Here is a 17,373-nt window from a genome sequence, read left to right as displayed (position 1 = left end):
TTACACGATCGGAGTTTATTCAGTTTAAAGACATCTTGCGTTTGCATGGTTTCCAAGATTCCACGTCATAAAAAAAGAAATGCCTTTAAGATAAAGTTTTGGCACGATTTGTGGTGTGGCAATCAACCCCTTAAGTAGGATTTACCGGTTGTTTTCACTATTGCCCGGGCTAAGGATGCTTCGGTGGCAGACACTTTGCTGATTTTGGATGGCTCCAATCAATGAGAAGTGAAATTATTTTAGCAGAACATGATTGGAGATGGATCTCTTTGTTTCATTCTAACTATGTGTATATATTGTATGCATCCTGTATGCATCCTATATTGACCATTGATAACCTTGGAAGACGTGGTTTCATCATCACAGATTGGTGCTGTTTGTGTAGAAATAGTGGTGAAACGGTGGATCATCTACTTTTACATTGTGAGTTTGCTAGAGGTATCTGGAATTATTTTTTCAGCAAACTGGGAGTCGCATGGGTAATGCCAGACAGGGTGGTTGATCTTCTAGCATGTTGGAGAGGGATCACTGGGACATCACAGATTGCAGCCGTATGGAAGATGGTCCCTGTTTGTATTTTTTGGTGTATTTGGAGTGAATGAAATGAGCGACTTTTTGAGGATCATGAACGTTCCTCGGAAGTGTGTCATAGTTTTTTCTGGAAGACTTTGTTTCTATGGACCATTGCTTTAGATTTCAATGGTTCCAGCTTCCATGATTTCCTTTTAACTGTTTCTAGTTCCTAAATAGGTGTATGTCTTTGTATACCCTTAGTGTTCTTGGGCTATGCCTATCTTTCTATCAATGAATTACTTATTACCTATCAAAAAAAAAGAAAACACCTTTTTGCTCATTTATAAAACCATTTTATTTATTAAAAAAAATGTCACGCTATAGTTTTTCCAATTTATTTGCATACCCGCAGGCATGGTAAAAATAAGTTCAGGGACTAGATACAATTCTTTTGACCTATGTCAGTGTTCATCCTTTTTCGTATCGAGGTCTTCCAAGTCACCAACCTTTTTCTATCCCCATTGCAAAGTGCCCTTGATTCAAACGGAGAACCTAAAGGTATACCCAAATATTTCAATGGAAGATAAGAAATTGGCAGTAAAGAATATCCTCCAACTCCTCTCCCAACGCCTGACCCACATGCCAATTGATATTTTTTGTGTATTCTTCCCACTTTTCTCTTCCCCTCCAAGGCCTTGTTTGTTTTCGCAGATGAGATGAGATGAGATGAATTGAGATTAAAGTTAAAAGTTAAATAAAATATTGTTATAATATATTTTTTTAATATTATTTTTGTTTTGGAATTTAAATAAGTTGAATTGTTTATTTTATTTTGTGTGGGAATTTGAGAAAGTTGTAATGATTAGATGAGAGGAGTTGAGAGGAGTTGTGAAAACAAACGAGGCCTAAATGTTACTCATTGCTCTCTTTTGAGTTTTAACCTTGAAGTTTAAGCTTTGTTTTTTTCTTCTTTTTGAGAGATGAAGTTTAAGCTTTGTTTTTACCATGTCAAATGTGTACAACTGCATGGGCACCCAAACACATAAATTATGCATTTCACATCAAATAATGGTTTATAATTTTGCTATATGTGAGCAGGCTCGTGAAGCTACACTGGCTCTACAAGGAAAAATGGTCGATTTCCAGCGCAAGAAGAGCAAAGGTTAGTTTATGTTTTAGTATATTTTTGGGTCTTTGTATACATGTGTTAAACCTAATCCATTAGATTAACATATTTGGTTACACTTGTAGTATTTTGGAATACAGTTAGGTTTAAGTTACACCTTTTGTGGTCTTATGTTAGAGTTACACTATTTTGCTTCTCACTAGATCAATTATTTGACTCATTCACACCAAACTTGATATTGATTGGATATTGTCTATTATATATTTGATAAAATTCTGCATTTGGTGTATTGTTAAAAATATAAAAACAGAAAATTTGTACAATTTATTTGTCCTTAATTTGGGTATCATCCATTGGAGCATTAGCATATTTTCCCATGCCCATCATACATGTCAAAGATTACGATAATTGCGGAAGTTGAAATCAATTGGATATTATAAAAAAAAAATGTTTGTTAAAATCCTGCATTTAGTATATATTACTTATTAGTATATTTTAACAATATCTTTTAACAATATATATATATTTTGGTAATAAAATTCTTATTACCACTGCTTTTTGCTGCGGCTGCTGAAGCCGAGCACCCACAACACTCTCAACGTTGAGGTTTTGCATTGACTATCTTGGTTTTAGAATTCAACTCATCTAACTTTAGCTTCATTTACCTGAACAACTGAGAGGAATTTCTCAAATAACATAGTATGGTAAGTTTAAATTTCAGTGCCCTACTTTTTTTTTTCTCTCTTCCCAATTCTCTCTTCTTACACTCTTTTCATTTTTTCGTAAGTTGGTTGGAGATGTTATCCATGGGTTTTTGATTGAGTGATTCTTGCACGTATGGGAAGGGAGATGGTTCTGTTGAATACTGTGATTATTGAACTTAAGGCATTTGAGATAGTAAGAGATGGTCGATGGGTGCTCATCACTGAAAGGGGATGAAAGTTAGTGAAAAATCTTCGTTTGGAGTTAACCATGGCACAATGGTTCACTAAGGTGTTGGAGGAATTTTTGATGATGGGGTAGAAGGGAGTTTTATACAGCCCACCGTGAAGGAGATAGAAGCTTCATAGCTCAAAGGTGTTCCAACTCCCAAGGGGTGTTCATGGCTTTGGTGGAATACAAACAGGGGGTCGGTGAGAGTGTATTTTCATTCCTGAAGACACAGATGAGAGGGGGTGGAGAAAACTGGTGGAGGTACTGAGGGAGGTTGGCAGAGAAGGACGTTCACTGGGTTGGCACCGCCAGTGACGATGGCAGCGACGAAGCAAACGCAACCTTCTCCTCGGTCGCATATGGAGGTTCTGCAGAAACCAAGGCAAGCCTTTGCTCGAGGTCTTGTAGCTAGCTCTGGCCTGCGAAATGTTGTCACCGCTTCTGCAGGGGCTCAGCGTAGTGGGGATGGTGGCAGGGGTGTTGTTGGCCTTAATAAGGAAAGAAAGTCTTCTGAGGGCTCTGTCAGAGATGCAATCGCAGATAGCTGAATTGCACTGTAATATAATGGGTTTGAAATGGTGTGTAGAGGAGGATCAAGGGGTGGAGATAAAACAGTGAGTTGAGGTGGATTTTGAGAAGGGATTGAAACGGTGTGTTGAGGGCGTAAAGGGGTGGGGATGGGCTCGTAGGAAGGAATCATAGGGGGATGGGCTTGCTGGAGTATGGGCCGGACTTGGTGAAAGGCCCGTAATGGGTTTGGAAGGCAATGGCCCGAAATGGACATCTCGGCGTATCGAGAGGTTTGGGGGAGGCCAGCACGTCGGCACCACCCCTTGCATAGAAACTGTCGTCGGTCCTCGGCGAGTCATCTGGTGGTGCATCAGAGCTGGCGATGTCACCGGAGGAGGAAGAGGGTGAAATTATGTTTTGCACTCTGCTGGTTGTGGTGGCTTTGCAGGTGCCGGAAGGAGAAGAGGGGGAAACTATGGACGAAAATATAGGAGGTGATGGGTTGGAGTACGTCAATGAAGAACTTGTCGGCGAGACACAGATCACATCGGTGAGTCTTGGGATGAAACAGAACAGATCGACAAGTTCTGGGTTGCCACAGAACATGCCGATGGAGGGAGAAGAGGTGCTTGTAGTTGAGGATCTAGTAGTTCTAGAGAGTGGGACTGAGATGGAGAAAGGGGATGTGGAAGGGGAAGGATCGCTGATCCTGTTTAAGCCTTCTGGATCAGTGGGTGAGGAGCCTGCTGGGGAGGACCCTTCTCCGATAAGTATTATGCCTCCTCTACGTACTGACTGGGATATGAAAAAGGTGGAGGAATTGTAGAGTTGTGTGGGGATTTCGTGTGAGTGCTATGCAGATCAATTTAGGGCACTGTTAATAGCCATTGAGGTAGGTCACTACCAACAGGGAGCAGGGCCAAAAAGAAGTAGGGAGTTGAAGCGGCTAGATTGGTCTATCAACTATGATGGCAAGGAGGCGAGTGCAAGTCGTAGTAGGAACAAAGGGAGTGCTGGAATGTTTGATAAATGAAGCCCATAATTTTGATTTGGAATGTTAGGAGGTTGAATGAGATCAACAAACGCCTCCGAATAAGTTCTTTGTTAAGACAATGGAAGATGGACATAATTTGATTGCTGGAAACGAAGTTGAAGCTTATCACAAGAAGAACCATATGGAGTATTTGGAGCTGTCAGTATGTAGGATGGTCATACTTACCTTCGAATGGGGTTTCGGGTTGAGTTTTGGTTATGTGGGATAAAGAGGTGGTGGAGAACATTGATGAATTTGTGGGAGAATACTCGGTGGGGTGTTCTTTTAAAAATTTTGAAGATGGTTTTGTATGGGCCTTTGTTGGGGTTTATGGCCCTAATTTGGATTGCGAATGACGGTTGCTTTGGGATGAGCTTGCAGGCTTATGTACTTGGTGGGAGGTTCTTTGGTGTATTGGTGGAGATTTTAATGTGACAAGATTTCCAAGCTAAAGATCGAGGGAGGGGCGACAAAATCATGCCATGGGTGGAATTCTCGGATTTAATATTTGAGCTGGAACTCATGGACCTGCCTCTCATGGAAGGTGATTATACTTGGTCTAATAATCAAGTCTGGTCAAGACTGGACAGATTCCACATATCTCCTTCATGGGAATGCAATTTCCAGATTTATGTTAGAAAAGAATTCATATAAGCTAAAGGGCACTCCGAGCAAGGTATTGGCTGGAAAATTGAAAGTTTTGAAGATGGATTTGAAGACATTGAATGAACAGGTATTTGGTAATGTAGCATTACAAAAAAAGAATCTCCTACAAGAATTACAAAGCTTGAAGGGTGTAGAAGATGAGAACGATCGCAAAGGCCAAGTAGTCTCAGAGTTGGAAAGGTTGATTTTAATGGAGGAGATCTCGTGGAAGGGCATTATGGCTTAGGGAGGAGGATAAATGTACAAAGTTTTTCCATCGAGTCGCAAACTCACATAGGAGATTTAATGCCATAGAGTCCATGACCATAGATGGAGGTTTATCTTTAGATCAAGCAGTAATAAAAGATCATGTTGCTGGACATTTTGAACAATTGTTGTTGGAACCTTATGCATGGTGGCCAACAGTAGATGGTTTAGTTTTTGAGGCCATTGATCAAAACAATATGGCTTGGTTGGAGAGACCATTTGAGGAGGAAGATGTACGACTAGTAATTAGAAAAATGAATAAGGATAAAGCATGGGGCCCAGATGGTTTTACTATAACATTTTTTCAGACTTGCTGGGAGGTGGTGAGAGAGGATGTTATGCAGGTTTTTCAGGAATTTCTCTCTTTTGAAAAATTTGAGAAAATTTTAAGTGCTAATTTTATTGCACTTGTCCCTAAAAAGGTTGGTGCAATAGAGGTCATGCCTATTAGTCTTGTGGGCAGCATGTACAAGATACTCGCCAAAGTACTTGCCAATAGGATGAGCACAATCATGGATAAGATTATTTCTAAGTCTCAAATTGCTTTTGTGAGAGGTAGACAAATATTGGATTCGGTTCTTTAGCTAATAAGTGCTTAGATAGCAGGCTCAAGTCGAGAGTACCGGGTATTTTTTGTAAACTGGACATGGAGAAGGCTTATGACTACGTCAATTGGAATTTTCTGTTCTATTTGTTAAGTAGATGTGGATTTGGGGAAAGATGGAGGGGGTGGATGATGCATTGTGTGTCAACGGCTCGCTTCTTCGTTTTCGTAAATGGTGATCCTGTGGGGTCTTTTAATAGTTTGCAGGGGCGACATGGCGATCCACTATCACCACTCTTATTTGTCCTTGTGATGGAGGCTCTTAGTAGAATGGTGTCGGCTGCTGTAGAGGGGATTTTTTTTTCAGGATCTTCAGCGGGGGCTATCAACCACGGTTCCATCACTATTTCTCATCTCTTGTTTGTAGATGATACGTTGCTGTTTTGTGAGGATAATGCATGACATATTCAATTTTTGAAGGCTATCTTACTATGTTTTGAAGTGGTATCTGTGTTAAAGATAAATCTTGATAAAACGGAGATGGTTGTGGTGGGTGAGGTAAGAAATATTAGGGGGTTGGCCAACATATTGGGATGTGTGGTCTCCTTGCTACCGCTGAAGTACCTTGGTCTCCCGTTGGGAGTAACTTTCAATGCTAAGACAATTTGGGAGGAGGTGTTAGAGAAATTAGAGCGTAGGTTGGCGGGGTGGAAAATGTTATACTTATCGAAAGGGGCACGGACCACACTTATTAAGAGCATTGTATCTAACCTTCCCACATATTTCTTGTCTTTATTTCCCCTTCCAGCAAGCATTGCATCTAGGATTGAGAAACTCCAACGTGATTTTCTGTGGAGTGGACTAGGTGATGAGGTTAAATTTCATCTAATTGGAAGGGATAAAGTGTGTACTCCTTTGAGAGATGGTGGGTTGGGGTCTGTAGTGTTAGGGCCTTTAATAAGGCTCTATTGGGGAAATGGTTGTGGGGTTATAATCATGAGAGGGAAGTCTTATGGAAAAGGGTGATTGATGCGTAGTATGAGAGTGCAAGGGGGGGCTGGTGCTCTAATGAGGGGATGGGGGCATATGGTGTGGGGTTGTGGAAGTATATATGGCAAGGGTGGGGGCTTTTATGAGTAATATTAGGCAGTGTTTGGGGGATAGCAGTAAAGTCAGCTTTTGGCATGATGTGTGGGTGGGAGATACGACTCTTAAGGTTGCTTATCCTAATATTTTCAGAATTGCACGAGAAAAGGAAGTTATGGTGGCTGACGTGAGGGCAATTAGACATGATTCACAGGAGTGGAACATCAACCTCCCTAGGGAGGCACATGAATGGGAAGTGAGTGCCCTGGTGGATTTCTTTAGCTTGCTGTATAACATCACTGCTGTTGTTCCAGCTGAAGACAAGATGGAATGGAAACCTTCTAAGAAAAGGAAATTCTTGGTACGCTCTTTCTATGACATACTTACAGTTCAAACTAGGTCAATTTTCCTTGGAAAAACATATGGAGGAGTGAAGCACCTCTCAAGGTTGTTTGGACATTAGCTTTAGGGAAGATTCTAACCTTGGATAATCTAAGAAGGTGTGGACTTATAATTACGGACTGTTACTGTATGTGCAGAAATAGTGGGGAAATGGTGGATCATTTACTCTTACATTGTGACTTTGCATGGGACATATGGAATTATTTCTTCAGCAGAATGGGATTAACATAGGTAATGCCGAGAAGGGTGGTAGAACTACTAGCTAGCTGGAGAGGGATCACAGGGACGCCACAGATTGCAGCTGTGTGGAAGATGGCTCCTATTTGTATTTTTTGGTGTATTTGCAGAGAAAGAAATGATAGATTTTTTGAGGATCATGAACTTTCCTTGGAGGAGTTTAGGAGTTTTTTCCGGAAGATTTTATTTATGTGGGCCATTGTTTTAGATTTAAATGGTCTCAACTTCCATGATTTCCTTGTAACAGTTTCTAGTTCTTAATTTGGTATATTAATACGTGTACCTCCGGTGTACTTGGGCTATGCCTATCTTTATATCAATTAAATTTCTTCTTGCTTATAAAAAAAAAAAAAATTCTTATTAGTTATAAAAAAACAGAAAATGTGTACAATTTATACTCCTTAATCTGTGATTATCGTAATCTTTGACATGTATGATGGGCATGGGAAATATGCAAATTTTCCAATGGTGGGTTGGATGATATATGGGACTCCACTAAAACGATATTAAGTGGTGTGACATTGACAAAAGTTACACCAATTGCAACATGAATTCCACCCATGCATACGCCTTCTGTTATATACCTTTTTGCAATATCTCTTAATGCATTAACTGATAGAGTATTATTTTTGTCCCGTGTTACCTCGTACTTGGGCTATGCCTATTTATATCATTAATAATCTTTGTTTTACTGATAAAAAAAGAACAAAAAAACAGAGTATTATTTTACAGCTTTTATATCGATTGCTTAATAGAAATTTTATATGTTTAGACTCTTGCCTCTGGTAATTCTACAACACCTTTGATGTTGTCATATCAACAAGACTGCCATCCAGTAAGGTGGTTTAACATCCATTTGTTGTGAGATAAGGGCTTGGGTAGCTAGCATTGGTGGTTGAGATTGTATGGAATTGATATGGAGAGTATTAGTGACAATTTGTTTTTGGGTAGAATACTCTGACCTCCTTCAGATTGGAGAAGTGTGGCAATCCGAATTGAGAAACTCCAACGTGATTTCCTTTGGAGTGGGTAGGGGGATGAGTTTAAGTTCTACCTGGTCATGTGGGATAAGGTATGCTCTCCTTTCTACTGGTGGGTTGGGGATTAGAAACTTGAGGGTATTCAGTTGGGCTCTTCTTGGGAAATGGTAGTGGCGGTATAACATGGAGAGGGAAGCTTTTTGGAAGATGGTGATTGATTTCAAGTATGGGAGTATGTTGGTATGGATATTGAGCCCTTAAGGACACATTCCCTCTAGTTTTCAGGATTGCGTGTGAAGAGGAAGCATTAGTGGCGGACCTCATGGAGATGTCCGGGGGCTCAATCCAATGGACACGAACTTTATGAGGGCGGCACATGATTGGGAGGCTGGTAGCTTTGCTGATTTTTTCAGACTCTTGTACGCAATGAAATTGAGAACTCAGGGAACTGATAAGTTGTGGTGGAGACCTGCTAGAAAAGGTACATTCTCTGTTCGTTCCTTTTATAAGACCCTCCCAAATCTGCAGGCCAATCACTTTCCTTGGAAAAGTATTTGGAGAAATAAGGTGCCTCTCAAGGTGATCTTTTTCGCTTGGACAACTTCTTTGGGCAAGATTTTGAGAATGGATAACTTACGGAAACACTAGGTGATTGTTGTGAACTGATGTTGTATGTGTAGGAAGAATGGTGAGACATGGATCATCTTCTATTTCATTGTGAGGTTGCCAGAATGTTATGGGATTATGTGTTCAGAAGATTGGAGTTAGCCTGGGTTATGCTTGCTACAATGGTGGAGCTTTTGGCCAGCCAGAAGAATCTGGGTGGAATTCCACAAATCACAGCTGTGTGGAAGATGGTTCCTATATGTATTCTATGGTGCCTATGGAAGGAACGAAATGATCGGAATTTTGAAGATAAGGAGAGCTCACGGGAGGAGATTCAAGTGTTCTTTGTGAAAACTTTATTCCTTTGGGCGAGTGTTGTAGATTTCAATGGCCTAGATTTTCATGATTATCTTGCTTCTATTTCTTCCTTCTAACTAGGTGCAAACTTTTGTATACCCCCTGGGTACTGGGGCTATGCTTATTCTTATTAATATAATTTGTTGCTTATCAAAAAAGATAGGAGAAGTACATTGGCCTCCGTTGTTTTTTTTTTTTTTGAAGTTACACTAGAGTCCATTCTTAGATTTTCTATCAATAGACTATCATTTCTGACAAGAACTTGGAATTATGTATCACTTGAGATGACAAAAATATTACATTCAGATGTTTCAAGAGTTTTGGAGTCGAGGAAGGTCTATAAAACACTGGGAAGTGTGAGCAATTTCTGGAAAATTGAGAGTGGTCTGCGCTTATTATGCATACTTGAAATATTCAAACCTCCCTCAGGTTTTGTAGGAAAAATGATGGGCCTCCCTTGTGTTTGTTTGAAATTTCACGTGGGTCCATATCAAAATATTCTGTCAGTAGAATATCATTTCTAATGAAAGCTTGAGATTATGTGTTACTTGAAGAGGATAAAAAATATAACATGCAGATGGTTCAAGAGTTTTGAAGGAGAGGAAAGATTTATTATAAAACACTGGGAAGTCTGATCAATTTCTGTACATCTATGTTTAAAACAAGTTACTTTTCTAGAATGTAATTAGGTGTCTCACTTTGTATACTTCCTGTGTACTTAGACATTGCCTAGTTTCATTCTATTCAATAAAGATTCTTACTTATAAAAAAAAAAAAAAAACAAATTACTTTTCGCTGTGGGGGGGATTGAAGGGTTGTCCATGTCTTGTTTCTTTCACAATCAGTATTTTGGAAACATTTTTTTTCCCAATTGAATTATTATTTCGTCCTTTTATTATCCTTCTAACTTCTCTTTCTTGTTCTCTCTCCCCTGTTATATGTAGAATTGTTTTCTATCCCACAGCTTGCGATTGTCATACAGAATATTCATTAATCTGAATTCTTTTAATGTTTAGCAAGCTTAAGGAAGCTCGATGAACAGCCTGAATGGTTGAAGGGAGGAAAGCTTCGTGATTATCAGCTTGAGGGCTTGAATTTTCTTGTTAACAGGTATATTTCCTCTGGTTATTATCATTTGTTTTTATCTATAATTTGAAACTTGTATCTTTTCCGAAAAATGGTTACCTTTTCTTGATAAGTAATTGATTGCCAATACGATACAACATTCCCAAAATCACAGGGAAAAAAAAGTAGAAGAGTAGGCTAAGTAAAAAGACGAATCCAATCATGTGGCCTTCTGAAATTAAATTGACAAAATCATATGCTCTACAACATGAAAAATGGTTGCATCTAAATATGTTCCTTCTTATACATGTCCTAAATTGTGACAGTTGGAGAAACGATACAAATGTCATTCTAGCTGATGAAATGGGTCTTGGGAAAACTGTTCAGTCGGTTTCCATGCTTGGTTTTTTACAGGTAAACTCTTATGCTTCCTTGTGCTGATGCATTATAAACCATAGAATCATTCTTTGGTTTAAGCGCTAATACTTTTTTTTATTCTTACAGAATGCTCAACAAATATATGGGCCTTTTCTTGTTGTTGTTCCGTTATCCACTTTGTCAAATTGGGCAAAAGAATTTAGGAAGTGGCTTCCTGATATAAATGTTATTGTATATGTTGGTACTCGTGCAAGCCGTGAGGTGAGTAATTTTTTGTTGATACTTTTGTTTTAGGTTCACACAAGGATAGGATCCAAATATTCACACAAGGATACTTTTGTCTTTGATTATTTAGCGCTGACAGGTTTGGCCAAATTAAAGTTCTTCTATCTGGAGATAATTGTAGTTCTCATATAAACAAGTATGCTTGTGTTATTTGTTTTGTTGGCATACCATTAGAGGTTGGTTATATATATATATATATATATATATATATGAGTTATAATGTTAGCATAGTGATACTCAATTTTGCGTGTGCCAAAGTATGATTTTTGACCGTAATGCAAAGTTGGGCCAAATGCCATCTTGCCTTGGGGAATTTGCGAATTTTATTCCTGTAACATGTTATAGTGAACTAAATGGCGGATCAGCCGGGAAAGTGGCTGATTATAATAACGAAGTGGATGCCATGCAATACATGATCTTTTGGTAATTTAATGCAAGAGAAAGTTGTGGTCCTCCCCATCATCTGGCTTGATGGAGCACGTGAATGTCAAAGCTCCCAGGCAGTCATTAATATGGTAGTAAGTGGGGCTTTTGCATCATGATGGATCAATAAAACCGATTGTTCTCTTTACCTTTTAATGATTGAAAATCTTAGGCTGTTGTATTTTATGTGATCCATATATGCATTAAGAATTATAATTTTTTCTGCCACAATGCATGCTTATGATCAACTTCTCACCATAGTTTTATCTGCTATATGATTGCAGGTTTGTCAGCAATTTGAATTTTACAGTGAAAAAAAAGTTGGCAGGCCTACAAAATTCAACACACTATTGACTACATACGAAGTTGTTCTGAAGGATAAGGCTGTTCTCTCCAAGATCAAGTGGAATTATCTGATGGTTGATGAGGCTCATAGGTTAAAGAATAGTGAGGCACAGTTGTACACAACCCTTTCGGTATGCAAAGTTCTCCAATGACTGAGACTTATTACTTTTGTATTTTCATTATTTAGTTTAATTTGGTTCATTTTGGATATTGCTTACCTGTTTCTTCAGGAGTTTAGCACCAAGAACAAGTTGCTTATTACTGGTACTCCTTTACAAAACAGTGTGGAAGAGCTCTGGTATTGACTTTTTCTCTTGATTTTATCAATATATGTTTTGCATATCAATTTTGTCAATTCTTTTTTTTTGTTGTTGTTGTTGTTGTTGTGAATGCACATATGCTGAAACTGCAAAGCTTTGAAATTACTTTTTAAATATAGCATGACTTATCGCGATGTTTCTCTGTATTTTTGGACCCTCCGCCTTCTCTTTCCACTTGTGGAGGTGCAGTTGCCTATGCCTGTCCGATTGACCGTTGGGAAAATGCCTAACTGTATGCTTATCATGTTTTGTCCTTGCAACCTTGATCCAAAAAATTTTCATGCATCTTTTTTCTGCCCCTTTAGCATGAAGCAGGGTGTCCTTCCTCCTACCAAAACTGGTCTTTGTTATTCACGACTTAATTAATGAAAATAACTTATGCTTAATTTGTTTGCAGTTAAGTTTTTTGTTACTATATATATATTTTTTGTTTTTCTTCATAATTGTCTTGTGCTTCTGCTCATAAAATTTGGGCATTTTTTTAAAATCTTCTGGACACAATATTTTCTTCCTAACCGAATGTTTGATCCTGGATAACAAACAGAAACTAGTCCTATTTGGGAATCTTGTACAGGTCCATGATTCTTAACAGTTTGCTCAGCTTTACTCCTAAAGCTACTTTTTTATCCAAACAGAATGTTCAGACCGTAAACCCGTGACTCGCACCCCTTGGCAGGTCTTCCTGGGCTTATGTAGGTTTTAAACCTTAGAAGATAAACTCTGTTGTTTAATGCTTAGTGATATTAAAATAGCCACTTGGTAGGTCAGTATCCTTTTATTCAATTTAAACTTTCAGTGGATTTTTCTTTTAAATATATGGGTGGTAGGATTTAAATTAACTTACCTCAAGTAATCAGAAATAACTGCAAGACTAATATTTAGATTTATTCCATAAGAGAACATTTTACTTGCATCAAGGAATTTTTGAATTTTTTTTCTTCTGTGCGTCTCCATACTTTTTTCCCCCACAAAGTTCAATTAAAAATGGATTGTTGATCTGTTAACATGCTAGAAAGGGCGGTCTGATAATCGTCATACTGAGACTATGTGGAAAATGATTCTGATTTCTTTGATGTGGTGTGTATAGAGGAAAGGGAATTACCACAAATTTGAAGATGGTACAAGGATTGCGGAAGACCTCATGGCTTTCTTTTTCAGATCTCTTTACCATTGGACAGTCACGGTGGCTGAACTATGGCTCTCTAGTTTTAGGTTCCAGGGTTTTGTGGTCTCTTTTATTTCTCTGATTAGGTTTACCAAATTATACTCTGTGTACTTTCGATATTTTCTCTTCGTTGATTATTAATGAAACTTTTATTACTTATCTTAAAAGGGTGTTACACAAGTAACATGAACTTAAAAGGAAAAAATAAGAGGAAAATATTGAAAACTGGGTACTGAGAAACAATTAGGAGCCGCTGCCTAGTAAAGGGTTTTGAAGAAAGAGGCCTTAACGTACATGTATGATTTTTCTCTCCGTGGTACATATATGATTTTTTCTCTGTACAATGTCCTCTCCGATGATGGTTTGGGTCGATTAATGGTGAACTTAGCTTGTATTGAGAGATTATAGTGTGGCAAATGAGAAGCATGGGTACTTTGAACCAGGTTTGGTTATAATCTAAATTTTTTACAGTCACAGTGGAAGGGAAATTTATACATATCATTGAGGAGAGCTGGAAAGTTATGAAGGAGATGTTTTTGGGGGCTATACATGGTGAAATGGGTTATCAAAGTGTTGGAGGAATGTGCCTTAGGCGATAAAAAGGAATTTTATGCATCTATATGGGACGAGAATAGAAGCTATATTGCTCAGGGATGTTCAAATGTATATGGGTGTTTCATGGCACTAGTGGAGTATGAAAGTGGTGGCAGAAGAAGTTTCCTATTCATAACGGAAGAAATGGAAGGTAGGGGGTGGAAGAAATTGGCGGGTATTTTGCAAGAAGTTAGAGACAACGTGGAGGTTAGAGGTAACGTGGAGGAAGGCTATGGAGGTGGGAACTTGACTCTGGCACCGATGGTGGAGGCTCATCATGGTAATAATCATTCCTACAAAAAGGTGCTAAAGCAGCTGACGGTTTTGGCCCCAGCTCAGAATAGGGGAGGAGGAGGTTTTATGGAGTTGTCGACCAAAGAAGTGTCAAGCACGATGACGGCACAACGTACTGCAGGCCCATCCACTCCTCAATTGAATGGCGGTGTTGGTGTCAAGTATGATGGAAAGTTAGCAGAGGGGGATGTCTGTCATACGTTTTGAGAGATGAAAATGCAATTGGATGATTTGCAGGCGAAAATGAACAATATAATTTGAAGTGTAGAAAAGGGAAAGGAAACGAGCTTGGGCTTGGGCTTGGGCATGGAATTCTCTGACAGTGGCCTAGAGGAAATGGGCACAATGTTACTAAGGGCCCAAAGTCAAAAAGAGCTACAACATTTGGGATTTGATAGGGCAAAAAACACCGTGGGCCGAGTTAATGGGCCTCAACCAAGGGGTCGAGACATAGGAAAAAATAAGATGACGATGGGCATCCACCGACGCAAATGTGGAAGTGCAGGGCTTGTCCTGATCTATGTGGTGGGCTAAGGAACTGCAAGGCCGTCGGCTATCTGGAACCAGCAACCACGTCAGAAAAGGACTTGCGACGCTGGGAACCAGCTACCCACACCAGAAAAACCTCCATGTTGATGATTCAAATGGATAAAATTATAGAGGAACTGTCGCCAGAGTTGCTAATAGCCACAAAATTGGTTGACGGTGGTTCCTTGGCCCATAATGGATAGAAGGGGACGATGGAGTGTAGGAAAGGCTTAGCGATGGAATTTTAGGAGGGGGGGGGGGGGGGTTTACCTCTGCGGAAGGAATTGCAGCATATCGGGAGTGATACGATGGCAGTATTGATGTAACAATCGGTGTAGTGATAACGACACCTCTGGAGAAGGACCTACAGAAGGTCAACATCCTTTTAGAATGTAGGGATGAGGGTGAACTATAGATGATGATAATTATGAATGAGGAGCAAGACTAGGAGGATAGGTCTTTGTTTTCTGAAGGAGAGACGGGGGACTTGATGGAATTGTAGTGCTACACAAGGTGAAGGAAATTCAAAAATGTTTGGGGATTGAGTGTGAAGGCTTTGAGGAACAATTTATGGCATTGCTCCCAGCTATTGAAGGACATGCTTAGTCTAAGAAGTCCGGTTCCAAGGGAAGGGGGCTGAAAATTTCTTTATGAAGCCGAAGATTGTAACTTGGAATGTCAGAGGGCTTAATGAGGAAAATAAGTGATTTCGGATAAAAAATATGTTTGGGAGTGGAGGGCGGATATCATTTGCTTTCAGGAAACTAAGATGGATTCTCTTTTGGCATGACATTTGGTGTGGGGAATTAGCTCTTAAGATTATCTCCAAGGTTTTAGCAAACAGCTTGGGAGAGGTAGGGGAGGTTCTGGGGAGGATTATTTTGGGACCACAAAATGCTTTCTAAAAGGAAGACAAATAATGGATCCAATACTAATCGCCAATAAATGTTTAGATAGCAAATTAAAATTAGGAGAACTAGGTGTTCTATGCAAGCTGGATATGGAAAAAGCGTATGACCATGTTAACTGGGACTTCCTATTATGCTTGCTTGGGAGGTGTGGATTTAGGGAGAGGTGGTGCTCATGGATTAGATACTGCATCTCGACTGCGAGGTTCTCGGTTTTGGTGAATGGCAGCTCAATTGGTTTCTTTAACAGTTCACGAGACCTTAGGCAGGGTGATCCGCTATCCCGGTTCTCTTTTGTCATTGTTATGGAGGCACTTAGTAGGATGATGTTGGCTGTGGTGGACAATGGCTTTTTGGCTGGATTTTCAATTGTTCACACCAATTGGGGCACCCTCAACATTTCTTATTTGTTGTTTGCAGATGACACCTTGGTATTTTGTAAGGTAGACCAAAATCAGATTTTTTATCTAAGGGCTCTCCTACTTAGCTTTGAAGCAGTGCCAAGATTGAAGGTGAATCTATCCAAATCGGAGCTGGTCCCAGTTGGAAACGTTCGTAACCACTGGTAGTTGGCCAACATTCTTGGATGCAAGGTCTCCTCACTTCCCATGAAATACCTTGGTCTTCATTGGGAGGTCTCCTTCAGGGCAAAATCTATATGGAATGAAGTAATAGAAAAGATTGAATGTAAATTGGCAGGTTGGAAGCGACTGATTTGTCAAAAGGTGGTAGGACCACCCTAATCAAGAACACGTTGTCCAATTTGCCAACTCACTTCTTATATTTGTTCCCAATCCCGGCTAGTGTGGCGATCCGAATAGAGAAACTCTAGCGTGATTTCCTTTGAAGTGGGTTGAGGGATGAGGTCAAGTTCCACCTTGTCAAATGAGATAATTATGGGTGTTCAACCGGGTTTTTCTTGGGAAATGGCTGTGTTGAGATAATATGGAGAGGGAAGCATTATGGAAGTTGGTGATTGATGTTAAGTATGGGTTTTTTTTCTTTTTTTTTTTTTTTGGGGGGGGGGGGGTGGTTGGAGCACTAGGGAGGTACAAGGGGTGTATGGAGTGGGAGTTCATATACGAATAGGGTGGGGGGTCTTTGCTCAACACACTAGAGTTGTGATGGGTGATGGATCTAGAATAAAATTCTGTCATTATTTGTGGTGTGGAGATCGAGCTCTTAAGGACTCATTTCCTACAGTTTTCAGGATTGCGTATGAATAGGAAACATCAATTGCAGATCTCATAGAGATGTCTAGTGACTCAATCCAATGGAATGTGAATTTTATTAGGGTGGCTTATGTTTGGGAAGTTGACAGTTTTGCTTATTTTTTCAGAACCTTGTATGCTGTGAGACTGAGCAATCAGGGAACTGATAAGCTATGGTGGACACCTGTTAAAAAAGGTGCTCCTTTTATAAGACCCTCACCGCAACAGAATAGCTTTCCATGGAGAAGTATTTGGAGAAACAAGTAGTCCGGTCCAGTCCGGTTCCCGGGGTTATGGATTGAAAATTTCGGTCCACCATTTTTCCAGACCAAACCAGACCAGACTGATCACCCCTAGGGACCGGACTAGACCGTTAACTATTGGTCCGGTTAGTCCATATAGGTCCTGGCCAGTTTAAAATGGGGGCCAATTATACAAAAAGCCCATCACTCCATCAAAATACAAAAAAGCCCAAAATGTATATTTTCGGCTCATTAGTATAAAAAAAACCCACAATGTTTATAATTTTAAATAATACAACTATATAACTTTATTTGCACATTTTTTTACTTAAAATAGCCTAAAAAAAGTTGAAAAAATTATCAAAATTATCCATAT

General features: G+C 39.5%; 1 protein-coding gene across 1 annotated transcript in view; it reads left to right on the top strand.

The window, feature by feature from the left end:
- Window positions 1–17,373, top strand: part of LOC108994642 (protein CHROMATIN REMODELING 5) — a 53,113-nt gene that overhangs the window by 21,652 nt on the left and 14,088 nt on the right. The window contains exons 10-15 of the mRNA XM_018969929.2: window positions 1,612–1,675; window positions 10,256–10,349; window positions 10,631–10,718; window positions 10,809–10,943; window positions 11,675–11,866; window positions 11,966–12,033. Of these exons, the coding sequence (XP_018825474.1) occupies window positions 1,612–1,675; window positions 10,256–10,349; window positions 10,631–10,718; window positions 10,809–10,943; window positions 11,675–11,866; window positions 11,966–12,033 (641 nt within the window). The remainder of the gene's footprint in view (window positions 1–1,611; window positions 1,676–10,255; window positions 10,350–10,630; window positions 10,719–10,808; window positions 10,944–11,674; window positions 11,867–11,965; window positions 12,034–17,373) is intronic.

Source organism: Juglans regia, chromosome 14 (assembly GCF_001411555.2).
Source record: "Juglans regia cultivar Chandler chromosome 14, Walnut 2.0, whole genome shotgun sequence".
Lineage (NCBI taxonomy): Eukaryota > Viridiplantae > Streptophyta > Magnoliopsida > Fagales > Juglandaceae > Juglans > Juglans regia.
The sequence above is the reverse complement of the archived record's forward strand: the minus strand, read 5'-3'. Positions and strand labels throughout refer to the sequence as shown.